This window comes from Rhamphochromis sp. 'chilingali', assembly GCF_963969265.1.
Source record: "Rhamphochromis sp. 'chilingali' genome assembly, chromosome: 8".
NCBI classification, from domain to species: Eukaryota; Metazoa; Chordata; class Actinopteri; order Cichliformes; family Cichlidae; genus Rhamphochromis; species Rhamphochromis sp. 'chilingali'.
Window position 1 is genome coordinate 33,992,949 of NC_137935.1, and position 21,845 is coordinate 34,014,793.

Consider the following 21,845-nt stretch of genomic DNA (forward strand, 5'->3'; position numbering starts at 1 on the left):
GATAATGAACTTAAAGACAAAAAAAGAATCATTTTAAATTTCACAGACTTCATTCACAGCATAAAGTATGCAGATTGGCAAGCAGTGGAAATTATAACCTGACTTTAGGATAAAGTGAGCAGGATCGGGGCTGTGACGGATGGTTAACAAACTTAACTGACCATCTGACCACGTATATTTCAGCAACAGGGAAATGGTCTGTTGTCATTGTTTATGCACGATGACACCCTACACTTCATTTTTGGCTACATGTTATCTGACCATTTCTCCAACACTTCTCACAGAAGTCAGACTGCCTCCAGCATGAATATTCTGCAACATTAAATACTGTTTGACATCAACTGTATATAATAACATTGTGGCCAGCATATAAATATAAACAAAGATAATAAAAAGATAAACAGCCAGGCAAAATAAACTTTACACGTCAGGTTGAGACTTCTTCCCTGTCTCTGTCAGTCCCTGCATCCTTAAATGTCTCCAGTTGTCCCAAGTTCTCTCTGACTGTCTCCTTGGTGCATTTAAACCCCTGTTCCTCCCTGTCCTCGTCGTCTGTTGTCTTCGTCTCTGTTATCAGTCATTATAATTTTACCATCTCTGTGCAAGACTGCAAATTTCTTTATTAAATCATAAGATTCTTAAATTCATCAAGTCTCTCTGTGCCTGGATCCTCGTCACAAAACATAACATCACTGTTTTTGTCACTGTACATTTTAACACAATTTAATCCCCAAATTTTGAAAAGTCTGTAACAAAACCATCAAATCTGATAAAGTTTATTTAAATGCTGCAAAACAAGAATGGATTAGAATAAAAGAAATACATATCCTAACCTTAATTACTGCGGGAGAATAATGAATGATGCTCATGGTGAGTAAAAAGTAAACTGAGTGCATTTTTTGGACAGAGATTCAATTTTAATGTATAATATAATACAGTTACATAAAAAATACTCCCAAAACAGAATAACTTATTACAAATAAATTATTACAAAATATTAATAAAAAAATATAAAAATGGAGGCAACTTTGCCTGTGGTAGAATGTATACAATGTATGAAAAAATCTTTACTGCAGACACTAATTTGACTAATTTAATAATACTAATTTTGTGTTGTAAGATTTATGAGTTTCATGTTTGGTACTTGGGAGAGCTTGACATTTTCTCAGGTGGTACACACTGTAAAAAGTTTGAGAAACACTGATAAGGTAAGTGTATGTGTGATTTTGGGAAAAAAAAACCCGGTAAAGCTGCAGTACAGAATCTTTGAAACGAGCTAGCTTAAAACATTTTTAGAATATAAACAGAGCATCTGCTTCTCTTTACAGCTCCTCACTCCACCAGGGCTGTTTGGCACTTTCTGATGCGGCAGTCATACAGACAACTGGACGGTCCAAAAGTTGGCCTACCCATTACTGGCTGAGGTTTTAGTAAAGTTGTGGCTGAACCACATAAAAATATATCATGAATTTTAATCTCCCCAATCAATGATAATGTTATGTTGGAATGTTGTTAGAGGGTCAAAAATGTTTCAAACCAGTTTGTTTTGCAGATTCTGTATAGCAGCTTTAATATAGGGAGAACACAACTTCCTGATTGTGTGAGTAAAATCAGGTTTTGTCTCTTCGTCAGTTTAACAGTTTCTGTTTTGCCTGTCACTGTTCCCTGTCTGTTTTCATACCTGGTTCTTCCTGACCTCGTACTTTCTCCTCTTTCCTCTCTCCCTCTTTGGACTGACAATCATACACAACTAGATTGTATTCAATTAGATGAAAATTTACATTAATATGAAAAAAATACTATTAAGATCACTAATGAAAAGTCCTCTCTCAGTGTACTTTCAACCAAAAGGCAAATAACCAAACCACATGAACATCTAATAAAAGATAAATATTGAAACACTGATCCAACATTATTCTTGATTGACAGATCATTTGATCTTACACTTTTACCTGAATGTGGCTCCTTTTTTTGAAAAAAAAAACTTCCTTACATCCATTATGTGCGCGTGTTGTATTATGTTCTGGTGTGGATGTATGGACTGTAATTGTGTGTAAAAGGGAGACCAAGTGTGTGCATCCATACAGACAGATGTTAAACTGTCCAATGAGATTTTGCAGGGGTGTGATTTAGTTAGAAAAGTTTGGTGTGTGTATGTGTGCGTGCGTGTTATGCCTATCCTATATGTGACCTACAGGAAATGCTGCATATTTGGTAACCCTATACATGCCCAGCACACCTACACATGAGGTGGACGTCACGCTGAGAGCAATGATGCTGAAAGACTTTTGATAAAGGACAGCAGTAGGACAGAATCACACACACACACACACACACACACACACACACACACACACACACACACACACACACACACACACACACACAACAGGAGTTATAAGGTTAATGGGCATCCAGTCAGTAGTCAGTTAGCTAGTTAGTATCCATTTCAAACAGGACAGTGGTAACAACAGCAGGCTACGGACAATTTAAAGTTTTAGATTTTAAATAGGCTATATACATTTCAAAGGGAGCAACAGGACGGTCAAATGTCGCTGATTTTACTACAGAGCAGGACGGATTGTAGGGTAGCAAACATTGTTGGAAAACACGTTTTCAACACAGCAGGTTACCTGGTGTAATGTTGAAGCACCCCCAAAAATGGGCTAAAATTGCCCCTGAGGCACTTCCACATCAGCTTTTCACACTCGAAAGAGAGGTCCATCTTTTATATACAGTTTATGGTCTTAATGCCACTCTGTGATTAGCTGTTTGTGGTTCTGCCATTAACAATGCCTGACTGATCAAAAGTTGTTTCAGTACAACATTTTAAAAACTTCACAGACAGAAACGAACAGAGTCAATCAGTTTTCTTGTAGGGGATTAAAAGCAGTATAAATATACTAATAAAATGTGAGTATATATCACTAAGTTGGTTGAGAAGTGAGCTTAGCAACACAACAGTTGACAGGTGTAGTGATTACTCGAGAAGAATGCAGATGTTAATAACCTGCAGATGTTTGTGACAGTTCCATGGCCAAATGTTCCCGGACCAAAGACCGTCAGATCAGTAAGCATTCAGATTACATTCAAATGAGAAGCATGTATTATTTCATTAACCCTACTCCTACTAGGCTCCTACTGTCTGCAGCTACCGTCTTGTTGAAATATATCTCTTTCATCCCATTCTGACTTCAGAATAGCAAGAAGAAGGATCATTTTCACTCATATTTACACTCTTATTTCCAGTGGAATATTTGTTTGCTCCTCACCTTGGAGGCGTTTTTTTCTCTGATCATCTTTTCTTGTCTGGGTTAAAAAGCAGAGCACGAGGTTCTCTCCAAGACAAAAAGAAAAGCTCGGTGTGAGTCAGGCACATCATTTATCAGATGGCAGTGTAATGTATCCATTGCATTCCTCTGAAGAGGCAAAACACATCTTTCTGACCTAGAAAGATAATTCAGTATGACAGGAGATCAGCTCTCAGCCTCACATTCCTTTTAATGATGCAAATGTTTCTCAGTACTAGTGCACAGTATTAATATGTCATATAATACTAACCTACGAAGATGAGCAAAGTCCCTTGTTTTTTTTATCCTTGTACCTGCACTACAGAGTATTTTAGATTAGCTTTACATCTGTTTTTCAAAACAGAAAAATACAGTTGACACCAGGGCCGAGGAAAAAAATGACACACTCAAAAAATAAAAAAGACTTCTTCATGGTACAAATCTCATCTTGTCAAGGCTGTGAAACAGAGTGGAACCACATCTGATCTTCCCAGCTCAGGCAGCCATGAACAGATCAGACCTCTGCCATAGAGTGAGAAATCTGATTATGAGACTTGGGCTTGAATGGCTCCAGCTCAGGCTGTGAGCTCAACATATCCAGTAGTATCTGGGTCAAGACTTAAAGAAAATTCAAATACAGAAAGTTTGAATTCTGAAAACTGTGACAATATAAATCCAGAATATTAATAGAAGACCTGCTGTAGAGCTGTACTTGAATTTAATTTATCTTCGACATTAAATATTTCAATTAACCTAAAATTCAGAAACCCATACAGAACCCTCCAGCTTGTAGAGCTGATCAGCAATGCCATGAATTTAGGTACCGTAATTGTATTTTGTATAATTTTTATAATTTAAAATCAGTAATGCCAAAAGTCCCTGATAAATGAAGCCAACGCACTTGTTATTTAAACCTGCATTTTTGTACTTACCACCAGGGGTGACTCTCCAGGTTGGAAAATAATCTGTAATATATATCAGAAATTATCTATCCCCCCAGTAAGCATTTTCATTATATCAGGCTCTACTCACCCACGACTGCAGACCTGCTGATGGTTCCAACACCATCATTAAGTTTGCAGATGACACCACGGTGATTGGCCTCATCAGTGACAACGATGAGGCCGCCTACAGGGAGGAGGTGGATCGTCTGGCTGAGTGGTGCGACAGAAACAACCTGCTGCTTAACACCGAGAAGACCAAGGAGCTCATCGTGGACTACAGGAGGAATGCTGACCCACATCCACCCATCCACATTAAGGGGACGGCTGTGGAGCGTGTGAGCAGCTTCAAGTTCCTGGGAGTCCACATCTCCGAGGATCTCACCTGGACGACCAACTGCTCCAAGCTGGTCAAGAAGGCTCACCAGCGCCTCTTCTTCTTGAGGACTCTGAGGAAGAACCACCTGTCCTCAGACATCCTGGTGAACTTCTATCGCTGCACCATCGAGAGCATCCTGACCAACTGTATAACAGTCTGGTACGGGAACTGCTCTGCCTCGGACCGGAAGGCGTTGCAGAGGGTTGTGAAAACTGCCCAGCGCATCGCCGGAGCACCACTTCCTGCCATAAAAGACATCTACAGGAAGCGGTGTCTGAAAAGGGCTGGGAAAATCATCAAAGACCCCAGTCACCCATCACATGGACTCTTCACCCTCCTGCCCTCTGGGAGGCGCCACAGGAGCCTCCGGACTAAGACCACCAGGTACCGGAACAGCTTCTTCCCCACAGCTGTCAGACTCCTGAACTCTGCCTCCTGACATCTGACCCACGTTAAACTCATGGACTGAACATACACACACCCACAATGGACAACTGTACCCTCAAACACAATAATAACATGGACTGAACCACCACTCACAACCACTAGCACTTTATATAGCCTCTGTAGAAACTATCTACACCCTCACTTATCTTAACTGCACTACTGTATAGCTCTGTGTAAATAATCATTCTGTACATTCGATAATCTTTAATCCTACAACTGTTTACAACTTGCATAGTTCCCATTTCTGTATAGCTGTATATCTCAGATTTCTGTAAAGTTATTTATTTCATATTCTGTATAGTTTTTCATATTTATATCCTGTTCATATCCTGTACATAGCTTGTACTCACTACAGCCTGTACATACTTATAGTTATAGAATATTCACAACATACTTCATACCGTGTACATTATAACATACCATAATAGACCCATTTCTGTAATATACTCACATATCTATATTATTGCTAATATATATTGTAATATATCTATATCACTAAAGCACTTCTGGATGGATGCAAACTGCATTTCGTTGCCCTGTACCTGTGCATGTGCAATGACAATAAAGTTGAATTCTATTCTATTCTATTCTACTTTTCCAAATAAGGGTCAAACTATTCCTAAATACGTGGCTACATTGTGTTTCCAGGCTGTTACCATATAACAGGTTTCTTCCTGTTAAAAGGGAGTTTTTCCTTCCCACTGTTGCCAAAGTGCTTGCTCATGGGGAGGGGGAATCATCTGGGTTGGGTTTTTCTTTGTATATATTATTGTAGGGTCTACATTACAATATAAAGTCCCTTGAGGCGACTGTTGGTGTGATTTGGCGCTGTATAAAAACATTGATTTGAAAATTGAAGTGTGCAGTGCTCTCAGTTTCCTGGTCAGATTGAACTCTCACATCCAGTTAAAAGCAAAACAAACAGGAAGTTAATGACATCACCTTTAGTGTCGTGGTGTAACTTATTAGAATCCAAATCAGAAAAATCTTTATTGTTCATCACAGAGCAGTGGAAATTTGTCTAAAACGTTTCACGTTTCACGTTTTTTCACGTTTAAGCTTGGTCAGCTGTTGTTAGAATTGATTTAATATTAATTTCTAGTATCAGCTGATGTTCACTGGAGCCACAGCTGTAAAAGCTGCTGGTCATGATATCGGTTTGGATATGTGGTGAGAGGGAAACATGAAGATGAAACCAGGAGATGTCCTTACTGAATCATCAGAGCTGAACAGGTGATGAACAGTGCACATCACTGTCACAACAGCGTTTGTTTTCATCCAAAGGCTTTATGGCTTTCCCTATAATACCTGGTGGGCCGGTCTCTAGTCAAAGTCATTTGGCTCTACATATCTGTGTGAGCAGATTTTCTCTCACACAAAGAGTGTCCTCAGGCAGCCGTCTGAATGCTGGACACTCGGAGACCTGTGTCTCTGAGTGGGAGAGGATAGATCACATTAACATGAGTATCACTGTATTAACAAACATGCCATATTGGCCCAGTTTATTTTTCATATCATTGTTGTGAGAAGACCATAAATAGCATTTTTGCATTTTCTGTTGTATTTCATTTGCTGTTCTTGTTATGGATAAAAAGTGTCTTTTTTTGTTTCAAAATAGCTGATAACAATTCACTGATAGCTGCCAACATATGTGAACAAATATAATTCTATAAAGTTGTTCTATATAGTGCGTAACTGTTAATATAGAGCGTTATTACATTTATTGCTAATACAATCATATTGACTGCTGAGGAAATTTGAGATGGCACTCATCATCAGAAAGGTTGCCTACCCCTGGTGTAAACTGTGATGTTTGCACAGCCCAGTAATCGTTACGTTGCATTGCAACAAAAATCTGCCCTAATTCTGCTGAATGTTTGGTCTTTTCCTGTTAGGATTGGGACAAGCTGTGGTGGAGCTGTTTTTCTTGTCTTTGTGCTTTCCGGTGGAGATGTGGGCGGACTCCTGCCTAACCACCAATCACATTTCCTCAGGCTGGCTGTTACACACCTGCAGTCTGTTATCATTATCAAAACTGTGTACTTAAGGGTCAGTATTGTGCCAGAAAGAGATTTCTGTTCTCTTTTTTTTTCTTTGTCTTTTACGGAGCCCCCCAGGGGACATGGGAGAAAAAAAAATTACGGAGGAAAAAAAAAAAAATTAGGGAGAAAAAAAAAAATTAAGACGGACTTTTGCGAGATCTCGCAAAAGTATTGCGAGCGCTCGCAAAAGTATTGCGAGATCTCGCAAAACTCCAACAATGGCGGCAGCTACTTAGTTGTAATATTACTCTTTCTGGGTCACAAAATACACTTTTAAGATATTTTGAGGCGTGAATGTAGTTGTGTAAACGTCAGATACCTGCTCGGTTTACAAGACATCACATATTTGCAAAAGAGCTCCGACGTTTTTGGAGATCTGACACCCACTAGCTCGAAGCTAACGGGCGGTCGAGACCTACTACAGCCGGGAGGAACACCGCTTTCCCGGCACATCGTGCCTCGACCTCCCGGTCGGCTTCGAGCTGGCGGCCACTAGCTCGAAGCTAACGGGAAGTCGAGACCTACTACAGCCGGGAGGAACACCGCTTTCCCGGCACATCGTGCCTCGACCTCCTGGTCGGCTTCGAGCTGGCGGCCACTAGCTCGAAGCTAACGGGAAGTCGAGACCTACTACAGCCGGGAGGAACACCGCTTTCCCGGCACATCGTGCCTCGACCTCCCGGTCGGCTTCGAGCTGGCGGCCACTAGCTCGAAGCTAACGGGAAGTCGAGACCTACTACAGCCGGGAGGAACACCGCTTTCCCGGCACATCGTGCCTCGACCTCCCGGTCGGCTTCGAGCTGGCGGCCACTAGCTCGAAGCTAACGGGAAGTCGAGACCTACTACAGCCGGGAGGAACACCGCTTTCCCGGCACATCGTGCCTCGACCTCCCGGTCGGCTTCGAGCTGGCGGCCTCCGAAGAATGCGGCTAAAACTTTTGCGAGATCTCGCAATACTTTTGCGAGCGCTCGCAATACTTATTGCGAGATCTCGCAATACTTTTGCGAGCGCTCGCAATACTTTTGCGAGATCTCGCAAAAGTCCGTCTTAAATTTTTTTTCTCCCTAATTTTTTTTTTTTCCTCCCTAATTTTTTTTTTCTCCCATGTCCCCTGGGGGGCTCCGTAGTCTTTTACGTGTAATAGCTTTGTTTATTTTGGTAAATGTACCTATTCTGCAAGTGTCATTATGACTCAGTGTTATTGTAGCTACATTATATTCAATCCAGTCCTTTGAGACTTTATAGCTGGATAAATAAAGGTTATATAAAAGTCATTTTGCCACAAACTGATTGCAGCTTCTGCCTTGTGACAGGAATGTTGTTTGTGGCTCAAAAATACTTTTTATGATTCATGAGAGACATATTTGACATACGTATCACAGACTATAGGCCAACAAGTTATCTGCAGCAGTTTAAATATGACCAATCATTCTTTGGCAAATACTGGAAATCATTTTTTGGCTCTGGCTGTGGCGATGTCTTGTTTTTGTAAATACTCTGTCCTCTGCTTTGGCATTTGCCTGGTTTAGTTGTTTCCCCCATCAAGACAAAGTGGATATCAGTACTTACCTGCCAACCCACTCTCCACCGCTCACCACATGACTCACAGAAGTCAGACTGCCTGCCTCAGCCTTTAACTGTCACCTCTTAAGTAAGAATGCTCTTCAGTCACACTCTGAGCCTGCCAGTCACTGCTAATCATCATTAATTTAATTCACTTAATGTACAGAATTCACCTGCATGCATGCTATCCCCTCCCCAACCTTTTGCATGAGTCGAGGAGCGTGTCAGGTTTCATTTCACTGTGTGTTATACTTGTATAACTATGCATGTGACAAATAAAGAACCTTGAACCTAAAACTCTCTCTCCTCTTCCAGATTCCAGCAGTCCGCCGCCCTTTGCTATTAAACGTCTTCACTGTACATATACCAGCTCCATTTGTTTAAATAAACCATTTAAGCTTAACGTCAGTTGTTTGGGTCTGCTTTCTGGGTCCAGCCATTACCAGCCTGTGACATCTGCAGTAATCTCTCTCTGTGTATAGAAATCTTTGCTCCTGCAGCGATATACCACGGACCAGCCTGACTGCACATTTGTGCCTCCAAACCACCTGCACTGTGTGCGTGCCAAGTTACAGAAAGTGCGAGCACAAGTCACACTGGAAAGACACCAACACACACGCCATGATTGTAGCAAGTGTCAGATCAATTTCTTCTTTTAGTGCGTGTGCTCATTCTCGAGAAAGCCAAGCTTAAACTGTGTGTGTCTGTTTTTTCAAACCCACCAGGTAGGAACACAAAGTGAGTGTGCTTGAAGGCATTAGTACCAAAGTCTGATGGCTGGAAAGCATGTAGTTCCATGGAACAATTAATTCATCAGTGAAATATGAAATATTTCAGTCTGGACCAATAGAGGGCCAGACAGTCCCATCCTTGCCTGTTGCTTTTTGTTAGGCGTGATATTTGAATGTAGTTGATGATTTTAAACATGTTTCCAGCCGAATTTGAAAAATTTCTACAGTTTAAGATTTAATTTACAGCAGCTGCTATTTCTAGCCTTTTACCTCATTAACACCAGTTGACCATTTTTATCCCATCATCCATGTTGCAGCTAAGATACACCATCTGTTAGAGGTCAGCAGAGACTCTATGTTCTGGCTCCAGGGACCATAATGTGCCACAAGAGACTAAAACTATTCCCAGTGGAGACAGTGGACCGCTGTGGGGGTGGAGCAGGACAGATGAACACCTCTACCGCTGAGTGTGAGATGCTGAAAGACACACGACTGAGTTTCTACATTTTTCAATGTTTGTCCATTTTGTGTGTTTTGTGCATTTTTAGCTCATATAATTAAGATGTTTGAAAAGCTCTGAAAAGCCTCTTTAAAAGAAAAACAGAGGATTTATTAATGCATAATATTTTATACAAGGACGGATACAAGTGTTTCACCTGAGAGCACAAATTGGGACTGTCATGTTGATGTATGCTGCTTGTATTAACTGGATTGTTTCAGGTTTATAGGTTGTACATGATTGTGTCCCTGCTCCGACTGAGGCTGGTGTTAGCCCGAAGGGCAAAATGACATGCTGCTGAATGTCATTTTTCACATCCTCGGATGAAAAATGCACAAACAAACATACCATAAAACATATTGGGGCAGGGATAGCTCAGTAGGTAAAGTGGTCGCCCCATGATCGGAAGGTCGGCGGTTCGAATCCACTTAACGGCTACCCTGAGGTACCCCTGAGCAAGGTACCGTCCCTACACACTGCTCCCCGGGCGCCTGCTTAGTGGGCTGCCCACTGCTTCACTGAGTGAATGGGTCAAATGCAGAGAAAAACAAGTAATTTCCCCATGGGGATCAATAAAGTATCCATCATTATTATTATTATTTAATGTGACACTCCTGAATGTCATTGTTGATGTGTGGCACTGTTTGGAGGGCGACTGTATCATCAGAAGGCAAATGTCATTACAATTAAAGCTTTTAGAGGGGGAATGGAAAAGGTCAACAGGGCCTGCATTTACACTGGCTCTTCTGGAGGGAAAAAGGTAAAAAACAACAACCTTTAACTTTTGTTCTGAAATGTGTTCTCTGGGGAAAACACTCTCCGTTACACATCTTAAAATATCTTTTATTCCATTAGCAGTTTAGAAGGATTTCAATGGCCAATTTGTTCATGCGTTATTGATAAAGTGCTTGCATCACGTGTGGGGTCAGTCCATCTGACCCCACACTACATGCTTCTGACTACATGCCAGAAGCATCTCCAAGAGGTCCTCTTTACTTATCTCTGCCCTGTGTGTGTGTGTGTGTGTGTGTGTGTGCGTGCGTGCGTGCGTGCGTGCGTGTGTGTGTGTGTGTGTGAATAAGAAAGGGTCTCTACTCCTTATCAGTTTGTCCGTTACATTCTTGGCCCCAGTGGTGAAACAAAATGCCATTTATGGCCACAGGAGAGATACAGTACAGTAAAGTCCACAGTGTGCTCCACTGACCCACAATGCACCAGTGCTTTATAAAAGCCCACAGCAAGGACCTCTGGCTGGAGAGTAGCTTTGGTTGCCCACTGCTTCTGCTGTATTTTGTCAGTAGAGCCTTGTATTTGAAACACAATCTTGTTTTCTGAAGCCTGGTTGCTCGAAGAGTCAGACTGTGTTTTGGCACTGTGCGTGTCCCTCAATATGGCATCGCTGACATCTTCAAGCCGCAGAGCTTCCTCATCGTACCGCTCGTCAGCACGCTACAGCACGTCTAGCTCTTACTGCACAGAGGGGTCTCTGGGTGGATCATCTGATTCACTGGAAACAATTCTTGAGCCTTTTCTCGACTACGGCGATCATTCCAGTCTGTTTGGAGAGGAAGGCCCTGGAGGACCAAACTGTCTGGCCCCATTCAGAAGGCACAGCAGACCCTTCTATGGGCATGATGGTAAGGAACTCTTGTGTCAGTATAGGTTAATATATGCTACATCTGCATTTTTCTGGGTTTCTTCACACAGGGCTTTTCTTTTCTAAATTTAAAATTAAAACACTTTTTTCAACATCTTCTTACCTAATATTCGAATAAGGAAGCTATAAACACTTAGTTAGCCAAAAATACTGCACAAAAGATAATACTTTTTCTTAAACATAGTATAACTGTATTGAACATGCCCAGAAATGAACAACTGAGCTTATAAACTCATCAGAAAAGTGTTCGTAGCGGTCAAGTCAAAAAGCTATTTTTCCACAGACTTCTAGGACTGGAGGTGTTTTTGCAACCACAGCTTTTGCCATCTGGTGGCCTTTCGCAGAGAATGCAGGTTTAAGGCACTTCTGCACTTGCTTGGTTTTTCTGACCCAGAAGCTACATCCATGATTTATATGTCTATGTTTGCATCCCTGTGCAGTTACAACAGTGAGGAACAACTCTATAGCTCAGAGCACTGGAAGTCATTAATTACCTCAGGAGTTAGTCATGCCAACCTATAGCTAGCTAAACTTTTACAATGTTTTTGGCCACAAAATACTGCAAAAAGAAAATGTTCCTGTGTAATTTTGTGCATTTTTGAACATGAAATATTGCAAATTTTGCTATTCAGTCAATACCAAGGGCCAGTAGTGCTGATACCAGTAGGTTACCGATACTTTTAACCTATAAGATCAGGGGAAAGCTAAGTGCTATGATTTATCAGATTAATCGTTGTTAAATTGCAAATTCTGAACACTTCTAATTACCACATTGTGATTTTTACTTTCCACAGTAATTAGCTAATACAACAAAACACATCTTTCAGCTTTTCATGTATTTTGAAGCTGTTTGTTTGGAGAGCTGGAATGTAAATGTGCTTGTCTCTAATGCACTTTGGGTCAGCTTCTGTTGTTAGAGGATAGAAATAAAGTATGGATCCTATCACACCAGTATTGATATGATGCCAATGTTTGTATCGATACTATCAATATTTGGATTGATCTACAACTGGCGCACATAAAGACACAGAAATGCATAACTTACACATTTGTGCTTCTGTTTTTAGTTTCATAAAGACATAAAAACATGTATTTTTATTTTTTGTGATCCTTCAGCAAGAACAAAAATCACAAGCCTGAAGACCTGCTATGGTTTGAGTCACTGTTCAGTGAAGGGGCTTAGCAAAGGGTCAGCAGCCAATAAAAAATTATTGATCAAAAGGTCCTAGGGTTTGTGTATTCTTTGATCTGATCGATGTGATTTAATTTGCTGTTATTATGTGTGACAAAAGTGCACAAAAAAGGTCATCTTAGCTCCACATTAGCTGTTTTCGAGCAGCTGCTCACGAGTACCGTGATGGTAAGTTGTAGCTCTTTTCTTTATTTTGCACATAAGCAGGAAAAGACGTCTTAGTAATCCATGTTACTGTTCTAGGTTAAATGAATAAAAAAGACCTGAAAAACAGCAACCAGCCTTAGCTGTGAGAGTGCACATGGCTCCAGACATCGTCTGCCAGACAACATAAAGAAGTAACTCTGAGTGGTCAATAAGGCTGGAAAAAAGCTGTATAAATGCAGTGCATTTAATAGCAAGGTGAAAATTATTACAGCAAAGGTGGAGTGCAGATATAGACTTATCATGACGTGTTAAATGAGTTACGCTGCACAGGGCACAGAACTGTAACGACCAGAAATAATAAAAGGTTTATGATCCCACAGGCAGATTAAAGCAAAATCAATAACCGGACTAAAAATTTTATTTCACTGAATAGGAATATTTTCAGTTTCTCATGAGCTACCTGAGAACTGATGGAGACTGAAGGTGGAAATAAAATGAAAGCAATTCTTGCCCTGTTGTGTCTCTTCTTTACCAAAACATTGTTTATTTCTGACTAGCAGTAAAACACACTGACGGCCCAGACTGACCCTTCAGTCTGTCCCTGTCGGACGTCCACGGGCCTCTAAGTGCACAGGTTGTGGTTTAAAATCTGGAAACAACCCAAACAACTGAGACTCAGGACTCGTTCAGTGTCAAACTAATAGATAAGGCACATTGAAATGCACAGTAGCAAATTAACTACTAATTTGTGTTTACTGTGCATTTTTGTTTTAAAAATACAAGATTGAATTAAATGACTTCATTTAACATTTTTTCTAATTTCATAATGACAGTGCCTCTCAAGGAAGCTTAACAGTTACTCTCAGTCTCATGTTAGAAACGAACTAGTGCCATAAGTAATTCCGAATAATCCAGTCTGTGGACTTTGTAAATAAACACAGTGCACTGACTCAATAACATCTTATTAAATTAGGCTGAAAACATAGACTGTATACGGAAAATGGAGGCACCATTGGTTGTTAACTCTGCACTTTGAAGGCCCTGGTTCAGCTTCATGATAATCACCATCTTGTTTTTCAGGAGCCAAGAGTTCTTCTATTTAGAGGAGAGATGGAAGTGCTATGTTATGCATTAGCTAGCTTGCTAGCTTTGCACCTTGCTTACAGAACTATGTTAAGAATAGACATATTATTTGTATGCCTTTTTTATCCATCCATCCATCCATTCGCTTATCCTTTTCAGGGTCGCGGCAAGTGTTGGTCAAGTTACTTGAAAAAAGTAATCAGTAATAATTACCAATTACGTCCCCAAAAAAGTAATCCTGTTACTTTACTGATTACTTATTTACAAAAGTAATTAATTACTTAGTTACTTAGTTACTTTTTAAAAACACGATTTACAACCTGAATAGGTGATAAAGCGATAGATCTTTCAGCCCAATTCTACTTTTTCTGCATAATCCATCATACAAAATGTAATCAAATCAAAAGTCTCTTTTTAAAACTTGCTTTATTAGTTTTAATCTTTTAACTTTATGCATCAAGCAAAAATTTAATTATATGCAACATTCTCTGACTGGAAGAAATTTGTTTAATATTTAAACCTATTTTTTGCACATTCCAGCACATAAAATATTTTTTTTTGTGTTTACACTCAGTCTTTCAAATAGATGCAAGTAAAACACAGCAGAAAATAAATAACATCAAAGACTAGCGGTCCTGTTGCTCTATTTTCACCTGTAAAGTAGGAGTAGCGTAGGCAGAGGTTTGCCCTGGTGCAGGTGTGCCGCGGCGGTCAGTTGAAGAATCCGCGAGTTTCTCAGCGCACTCGGTGCTTGCGTGGAAGTTTACGGGTTTTTTCCTTGTAAAGAGAAGTCTTCTTCCCACGCACAACGGACGCTAATGTTTTTGTCACTTTTTATGGAATTAAACTCAAAATAAGGTCAGTACTTCCACGCTTTAAACGCTGCACGCTCATACTCTCTCCTGCATTCGATATATGATCCACTGTTGATCTGCACACAGCTGTTGTCACGAACGTCGCGCTCGCTTACGTCACTGTCATGAGACATTCTGGCAAAAAAAAATCACGGTTTTAGTAACGCAGTAACGCAGCGTTCCTACGGGAAAGTAACGGTAATCTAATTACCGTTTTTGCAATAGTAATCCCTTACTTTACTCGTTACCTGAAAAAAGTAATCAGATTACAGTAACGCGTTAACGCGTTACTGCCCATCTCTGGTCGCGGGGGGCGCTGGAGCCTATCCCAGTTTTCATAGGGTGAAAGGCGGGGTACACCCTGAACAGGTCGCCAGTCTGTCGCAGGGCCAACACACAGGGATAGACAACCATTCGCGCTCACATTCAATCCCGCATTCACACCTATGGGCAATTTGGATTAACCAATTAACCTATCCCCACTAACTGCATGTCTTTGGGAGGAAGCCGGAGTACCCGGAGGGAACCCACACAAACACGGGGAGAGCATGCAAACTCCACACAGAAAGACCCCGGCCTGATGGTGGAATTGAACTCAGGACCTTTTTTGCTGTGCAGCAACAGTGCTAACCACCGTGCTGCCTTTTTTATATTCAATATTATTGAAATATGCTACTGAAGACACAAACACAGAAAACAAAGTCAAGATGTCAATTTCAGTGACACTACTTAGTAATGAAAACTTTGAAGGGTTAACAAAGTCCTAAAAAAGTTAAAAAGAAGAAAGAAAGAAGAAAGAAGAAAAAAAAGATTCAAAACAGTTAAAAAATGTTCATGAAGGTTCAAACTATCCATGAGGGCCAAGATTGTTTTAAAAATTCTATAAATCCACTTTTAATACTATTGTGCTATCTCTTTGTGGGTGTCCATTGCAATTGACCCACTTTGGGACTCAGCCTCAAGAGGCTATTAGAGGCCTACTGGTGGTGGTCAGAGGGCCCGGTGGCGCCAGTGTCCAACAGCCTCGCCTCTGTCAGTGCGCCCCAGGGCGGCTGTGGCTATACTGTAGCTTGCCATCACCAGTGTGTGAATGTGTGCGTGAATGGGTGGATGATTGTGTATTGTGTAAAGCGCTTTGGGGTCCTTAGGGACTAGTAAGGCGCTATACAAATACAGACCATAACTGCAATCTGGAGCTGACTTTATTTTTTAGACACAACACAATATTTTCAGCAAAAACAAATGTCTTACAAATATAAATGTTTCATAACGTTAACATGTTGATGGACTTTTCTACATTTTGTCTGTGATACATTTCCGTGAGCATTAACTATATTGCTTTATACGGTTGTAATGTTTGTGCATTTATTCTGCAGCTCCTGTGGGGGGCGCTGCAACAGTTGGACAGACCAGCACAGGTGGTGTAGTGAGGTGTCTGGGAGACAGCTACTACATGTCAGCTGATGTCAGCCAGTTTGAGCCACATGACGTAGTGGTGCTGGCCTACAACCAACACGTGGTCATCCACGCCCAGAAGGTGTGTAGGTGTATGTGCGTTTTGGGATTTCTGAATGAGTGAGGGGGAATTAGCAGGGTATTTGTGAACTCTTGTAGCATGCAAATGTGCATGAGCGCACTCGTGGGCCTGCTGGGATGCATCACTCATGTCTGGGTAAAGCTGTTATTGTTACAAAATCACTGCAAACAAATCAGCTGCTGCCATGAATTATCATTAATCATGTCCAATGTTTTGTTTGTTGATCACAAAGTATGACATCTGCCATTTGAATCACTGATTAATATTTTGAATTTTTTAACTATTATGAATGCTTTCTAATTTCCATGAGTGACTCCAATAATTTGGGATTATCGTGAGTTTCTGAAAACAAATACAATAACATATTCTTCCATTCTGACTTAGTCAGAAAGCCCTCATCATAATTTACAAATGTCAATGTCAGGAGTCAGACAGGGTGAAGAGATCATATGACTTTCAACCATAAGACAAGAATAAGTTCTGCTGGGACCATTTTTCTTGCACTTTACCTTTAATGACACTGTTCGGTTAGATTTATGCATTAAGTCAGACTTTATATTATGCAGATAGGTTTAGGTACTAATTGGTTATGATTAGGGACAAAAAATAAATAAATCATACACACTTCCTTATACAGAAACATTTTCTTAACATTTCCTTGCCAGACGTATAACAGCTCGATGATTACCATGAGAATAATGAACCAGCATAGCACTTTAACCAGGGGACTCCAGGCATCTATTTCAGCTGTTGATACTTCAACTGAACTCAGAGAACCTGGTCTCAGGAAGAAATTCTAAACTTTGTGTTGTTGCTTCCATTGAACAAGTATAGGTGAATTAATGGTGAAAGGCAGCTGTTTGGTCTTGAGGATTTGACAGGGATTATTCCTTCTAGTGGAAGTATTCCCTGTAGTTATGTTTCCATGGCTGTATAAGGTGGAACATGTAGCACACTCTCAAAAAAGATGAGCTGATGATAGTCAAACATGGCAGGGATGACAGGGATAGTTAAGTAAATAGAGTGGTTGCCCAATAATCGGAAGATCAGGGGATTGAATCCACCGAACGGCTACTACACTCAACAAAAATATAAACGCAACACCTTTGTTACTGCTCCCATTCCCCATGGGATGGACGTAGAGACCTAAAATTCATTCCAGATACACAATATAACCATCCCTCCCAAACAGTGGTCACAAATCAGTCCAAATGTGTGGTAGTGGGCACATCTGCTATATTGAGATAATCCATCCCACCTCACAGGTGTGCCACATCAGGATGCTGATCTGACATCATGAGTAGTGCACAGGTGTACCTCAGACTGCCCACAACAAAAGGCCACCCTGGAATGTGCAGTTTTTTGCGCTATTGGGGGTCTGGGGACCCAGAACCGGTCAGTATCTGGTGTGACCACCATTTGCCTCATGCAGTGCAACACGTCGTCGCATGGAGTCTATCAGATTGTCAATTGTGGCCTGTGGAATGTTGGTCCACTCCACTTCAATGGCTGTGCGAGGTTGTTGGATATTCGTGGGAACTGGTACACGCTGTCGTATACGCCGGTCAAGCACATCCCGAACATGCTCAATGGGTGACATGTCCGGTGAGTATGCTGGCCATGCAAGAACTGGGACATTCTCAGCTGCCATCTGCCCTGAACAATGTGAACCATGATTCATCCGTGAAGCGCACACCTCTCCAACGTGCCAGACGCCATCGAATGTGAGCATTTGCCCACACAAGTCTGTTACGGCGACGAGCTGGAGTCAGGTCAAGACCCCGATGAGGACGACGGGCATGCAGTTGAGCGTCCCTGAGACGGTTTCTGACAGTTTGTGCAGAAATTGTTTGGTTGTGCAAACCAATTGTTCCAGCAGCTGTCTGGGTGGCTGGTCTCAGACGATCTTGGAGGTGAACCTGCTGGATGTGGAGGTCCTGGGCTGGTGTGGTTACACGAGGTCTGCGGTTGTGAGGCCGGTTGGATGTGCTGCCATGTTCTCTGAAACGCCTGTGGAGACGGCTTATGGTTGAGAAATGAACATTCAATGCACGGGCGACAGATCTGGTTGACATTCCTGCTGTCAGCATGCCAATTGCACGCTCCCTCATTGCTTGTGGCATCTGTGGCATTTTGCTGTGAGACAAAACTGCACATTCCAGGGTGGCCTTTTGTTGTGGGCAGTCTGAGGTACACCTGTGCACTACTCATGATGTCAGATCAGCATCCTGATGTGGCACACCTGTGAGGTGGGATGGATTATCTCAATATAGCAGATGTGCCCACTACCACACATTTGGACTGATTTGTGACCACTGTTTGGGAGGGATGGTTATATTGTGTATCTGGAATGAATTTTAGGTCTCTACGTCCATCCCATGGGGAATGGGAGCAGTAACAAAGGTGTTGCATTTATATTTTTGTTGAGTGTATGAGGTTCCCCTGAGAAAGGTATCATCTCATTTATAAAAGTATTATGGTTAAAGGCACAATAGAAAAAAAATCACATATGTAACACGTAAAAGATGTTAATCTTGATTTGGTGCTCTCTTGGTGGTATAGGCTGTAAAAGTGGGGAGTTAATACTTTGTTGTCTGACTGTGGGAGTGCAGAGATGCACCTAGACCAACAAAGCTTGGCCGTTCCATCTGTGTCTCACCATCAGTGCTACATTAAATCACACGAGGGATCATAAGCAGACATAAAATAATTTCTTAAGCCAGAAAAAAGATTGTGAAAAAACAGAATTTATCATAATAAAACATGTTTATGAGAAGACAGCATCTTCTCATAAAACATGTTTATGAGAAGACAGCATCTTCTCGTAAATCAAAAATGACTGACCGTTGTATAGTAAAATTATCTGGGCCGCTGTCATATCCATCACATCGGACTCGGATGTGGTCTGTTGAGCTGCAGACAAGCTGGAGCTTGGTGCCTTTGCGGCTTTCTCGCTCTCCGCCTCCCCTCACAGTTTGATGTTAATCATTTTTAAAAGGTGAGAGAGCAGAAGGAGAAGTGGGAAGAGCCTTCGCTGCAGTCCAGGAAAATCATTTTAACAGGGTTAAGAAGGCAAATTGGCAAAAATCCACAAGCGTTCAACCTGCCTCGAAGCCCTATAACAGTGAAAAAGCATCTTCAGAGAGCAGCAGTCAGTGCTCATTTTCCTCTGCCTCTGTTTCCCCCCGCTTGTTCTTCACCAGCTGAGCAGTGCAGCACTCCTTGCCTCCATCTCTTTCACTGCTTCTCACCTTCTTTTTGCACCCCAGCACCTTCCCTGGCCTTGTTGCTCTTCTCACTTTTCTGTGCCCTTTCTTCCTTTTCATTCCCAGCTGGTCAATCCCTTGTTTGACTTTTCATCTCCATCCTTCAGGTTTTGGATGATGGCAGCATCAGTGACACGTTCACCCATAAGTCCCTGTTCCCTGAGGATATGGACCCCCTGTCAGTCAGTGGGACCCTTAACCCTGACGGTACCCTGGTGGTGAGTGTTCGCCGGAAATCAGCACTCACTGGGAAGGAGCACCTGGGTATCCCAGTCTACAACACTGGGGCTGACCTCTGACCTGTGCGCACATAGTGTGTCTCGTGGTTTCTCCCATAGTTTTAAATGATCTTTTATAACTTTATAGTGTTGTTTATAGCTTATGCAAATTGTGTGGCCATGTGCACTGAATATTTATATAAATGAGTAACTAATTAATCATTATTTATAGTATAAGCACAACGTGGCACCACCACTTCCTCTTTTCGCTTGCAATCACATCATTTGCTTCCAGTAAATCTCTCGCTGTCTCAACCCCTCTACCAGGATGATCAAGCTAAACACTCCACAATGCATTAACAATCCCACAAATGTATCAGGCAGATTATTAAGTTCATGTTAACATCATGTTTTCTTACATTACTTTCCAAACAAAAGTCTCCAAACCCTTCAGGAACGTTCAGGTGCTGCAGGAACTAAAAGCCCAGGGAAGCCCATTGTTATCAGGCGTGTGGTAATTAGTCAAATAAAGCAACTCTTGTTTTCCCAGTGTTGTTTTTAATCACAAAAACCAGAAAAAAAAACAAAGCAAAACTGGATGATATAAAATGTAAAGCTCATCTTTGTGTTGTTTTGCTGAAGCGCAGTGAATAGACACGCTGCTAATAGCAGCGGAGGATGATGGGACAGTACTTTCAGAGCTGCACCATCATCTGGCTCACATGTGTCTGACAGAGCACTCAGCTCCTCTCTTTGATCAGTCCAGCTGTGCACCTTTTGTATTTTTACACTTCAACTCAGTTTCATAGGCATCACTGAGGCGTGTACTGATCTCATAATGCTTCCAAAACACATGTGACCTCCAGCTCAATGCTGAGGCCCTCTGTATCCTGTCAAAACGAAGACGGGGGACTGTGCTGCTATTCTGCTAAACCTGCTGGTTTTACTCTGCAGATTTATTTCTCCTGAACAATTTTTTGCAGTAAAAGATGACAGATTTATTGAATTATTATTTGCTGATGTAAAGTTTCAAACTTGTTTGAAGGTGTTTGTTCTAAAAATGTTGTAAACTGTTCAAAACCTTCATGGTTGACTTCAGGAATCCTTGTTTTTAGACGATTCAACTAATCTGTGTTTCCATGTTAATTGAGTAAATTAAACGTATTCTGTTTAACTAAAGCAGATCTTTGTTGTCCAATTTGTATCAAAATCGGGTCTTTTCTTAGACGTGGAATAAATATGTGTTTGTGCAAAAATGTCTAATGGTTGTTGGTTTGTCTGTCAGAGAACAAACAGATGGTGCAGAGTGGTGCTCACTGCGTCTCCCTTCTTGACTGTAAGCAGCGTCAGCTCTCAGAACAACCTCACAGTCTCGCTCAGATTCTCTACCTGCAATCTGCACACACACGTCTTAGAAAACTTTGAGGTTACATAGATCCCCGACCCACAAACCTAACCATCACCAGCAGGTCTACTTTAATAGTTGGTCTGTTGTAGAATCTGTTTTGAAGTCAAACAAAGGGCAGGAGAACAAAACACTTAATTTACATTGAATTTTAAAAACAACATATGAACTTGTTCGTGCTCATTTAAGCTTGGTTTTCACGTCTACCACTTACTGAGTGGAATATGTGGAACAGAGAGGAACTAGAGGTAAAACATGCTTGCCAACACTCGTTACATTCACTTTTAGTACAGTGGAAGCAGTAAATGCTTCCACTGTGCTTTGGATGATATTGATAGTGATGATCCACAAAAAACATAGCATGGATGACTGCATGTCATACCATCAATGATATCAGTCAGTTTTAAAAAGTTTGGAAGTTCCCACACTGTAAAAACTTACAAGAAGACTTTTTTTGAACATCTGCCTTGTCAGCATGAATGTATGGCACTTTGCCCAAGTGCTTTTTACCCCATTCGCTGGTGTTTCATCATGAAAGGAAACATTGGGTAGTTTACTTTATTCTTTCAACTCTGTCTCTCTGTTACAGCTGC

The 21,845-nt window shown here is 41.3% G+C and overlaps 1 protein-coding gene across 1 annotated transcript; it reads left to right on the forward strand.

The window, feature by feature from the left end:
- Window positions 1-11,121: 11,121 nt before the first annotated feature.
- hspb12 (heat shock protein, alpha-crystallin-related, b12) lies at window positions 11,122-21,091 on the forward strand. Its single transcript, XM_080890120.1, has 3 exons — window positions 11,122-11,530; window positions 16,203-16,363; window positions 19,737-21,091. Exons 1-3 carry the CDS (start codon window positions 11,284-11,286, stop codon window positions 19,926-19,928), a joined length of 600 nt encoding a protein of 199 aa, XP_080746246.1. The 5' UTR covers window positions 11,122-11,283; the 3' UTR covers window positions 19,929-21,091.
- The last annotated feature ends 754 nt before the right edge of the window (window positions 21,092-21,845 follow it).

Coding starts and splice junctions, on each gene's coding strand:
- hspb12 (XM_080890120.1), top strand. CDS start 11,284: ATGGCATCGCTGACATCTTCAAGCCGCAGAGCTTCCTCATCGTACCGC. Junction 11,531..16,202: donor ACCCTTCTATGGGCATGATG/GTAAGGAACTCT, acceptor TTTATTCTGCAG/CTCCTGTGGGGGGCGCTGCA. Junction 16,364..19,736: donor TGGTCATCCACGCCCAGAAG/GTGTGTAGGTGT, acceptor TCCATCCTTCAG/GTTTTGGATGATGGCAGCAT.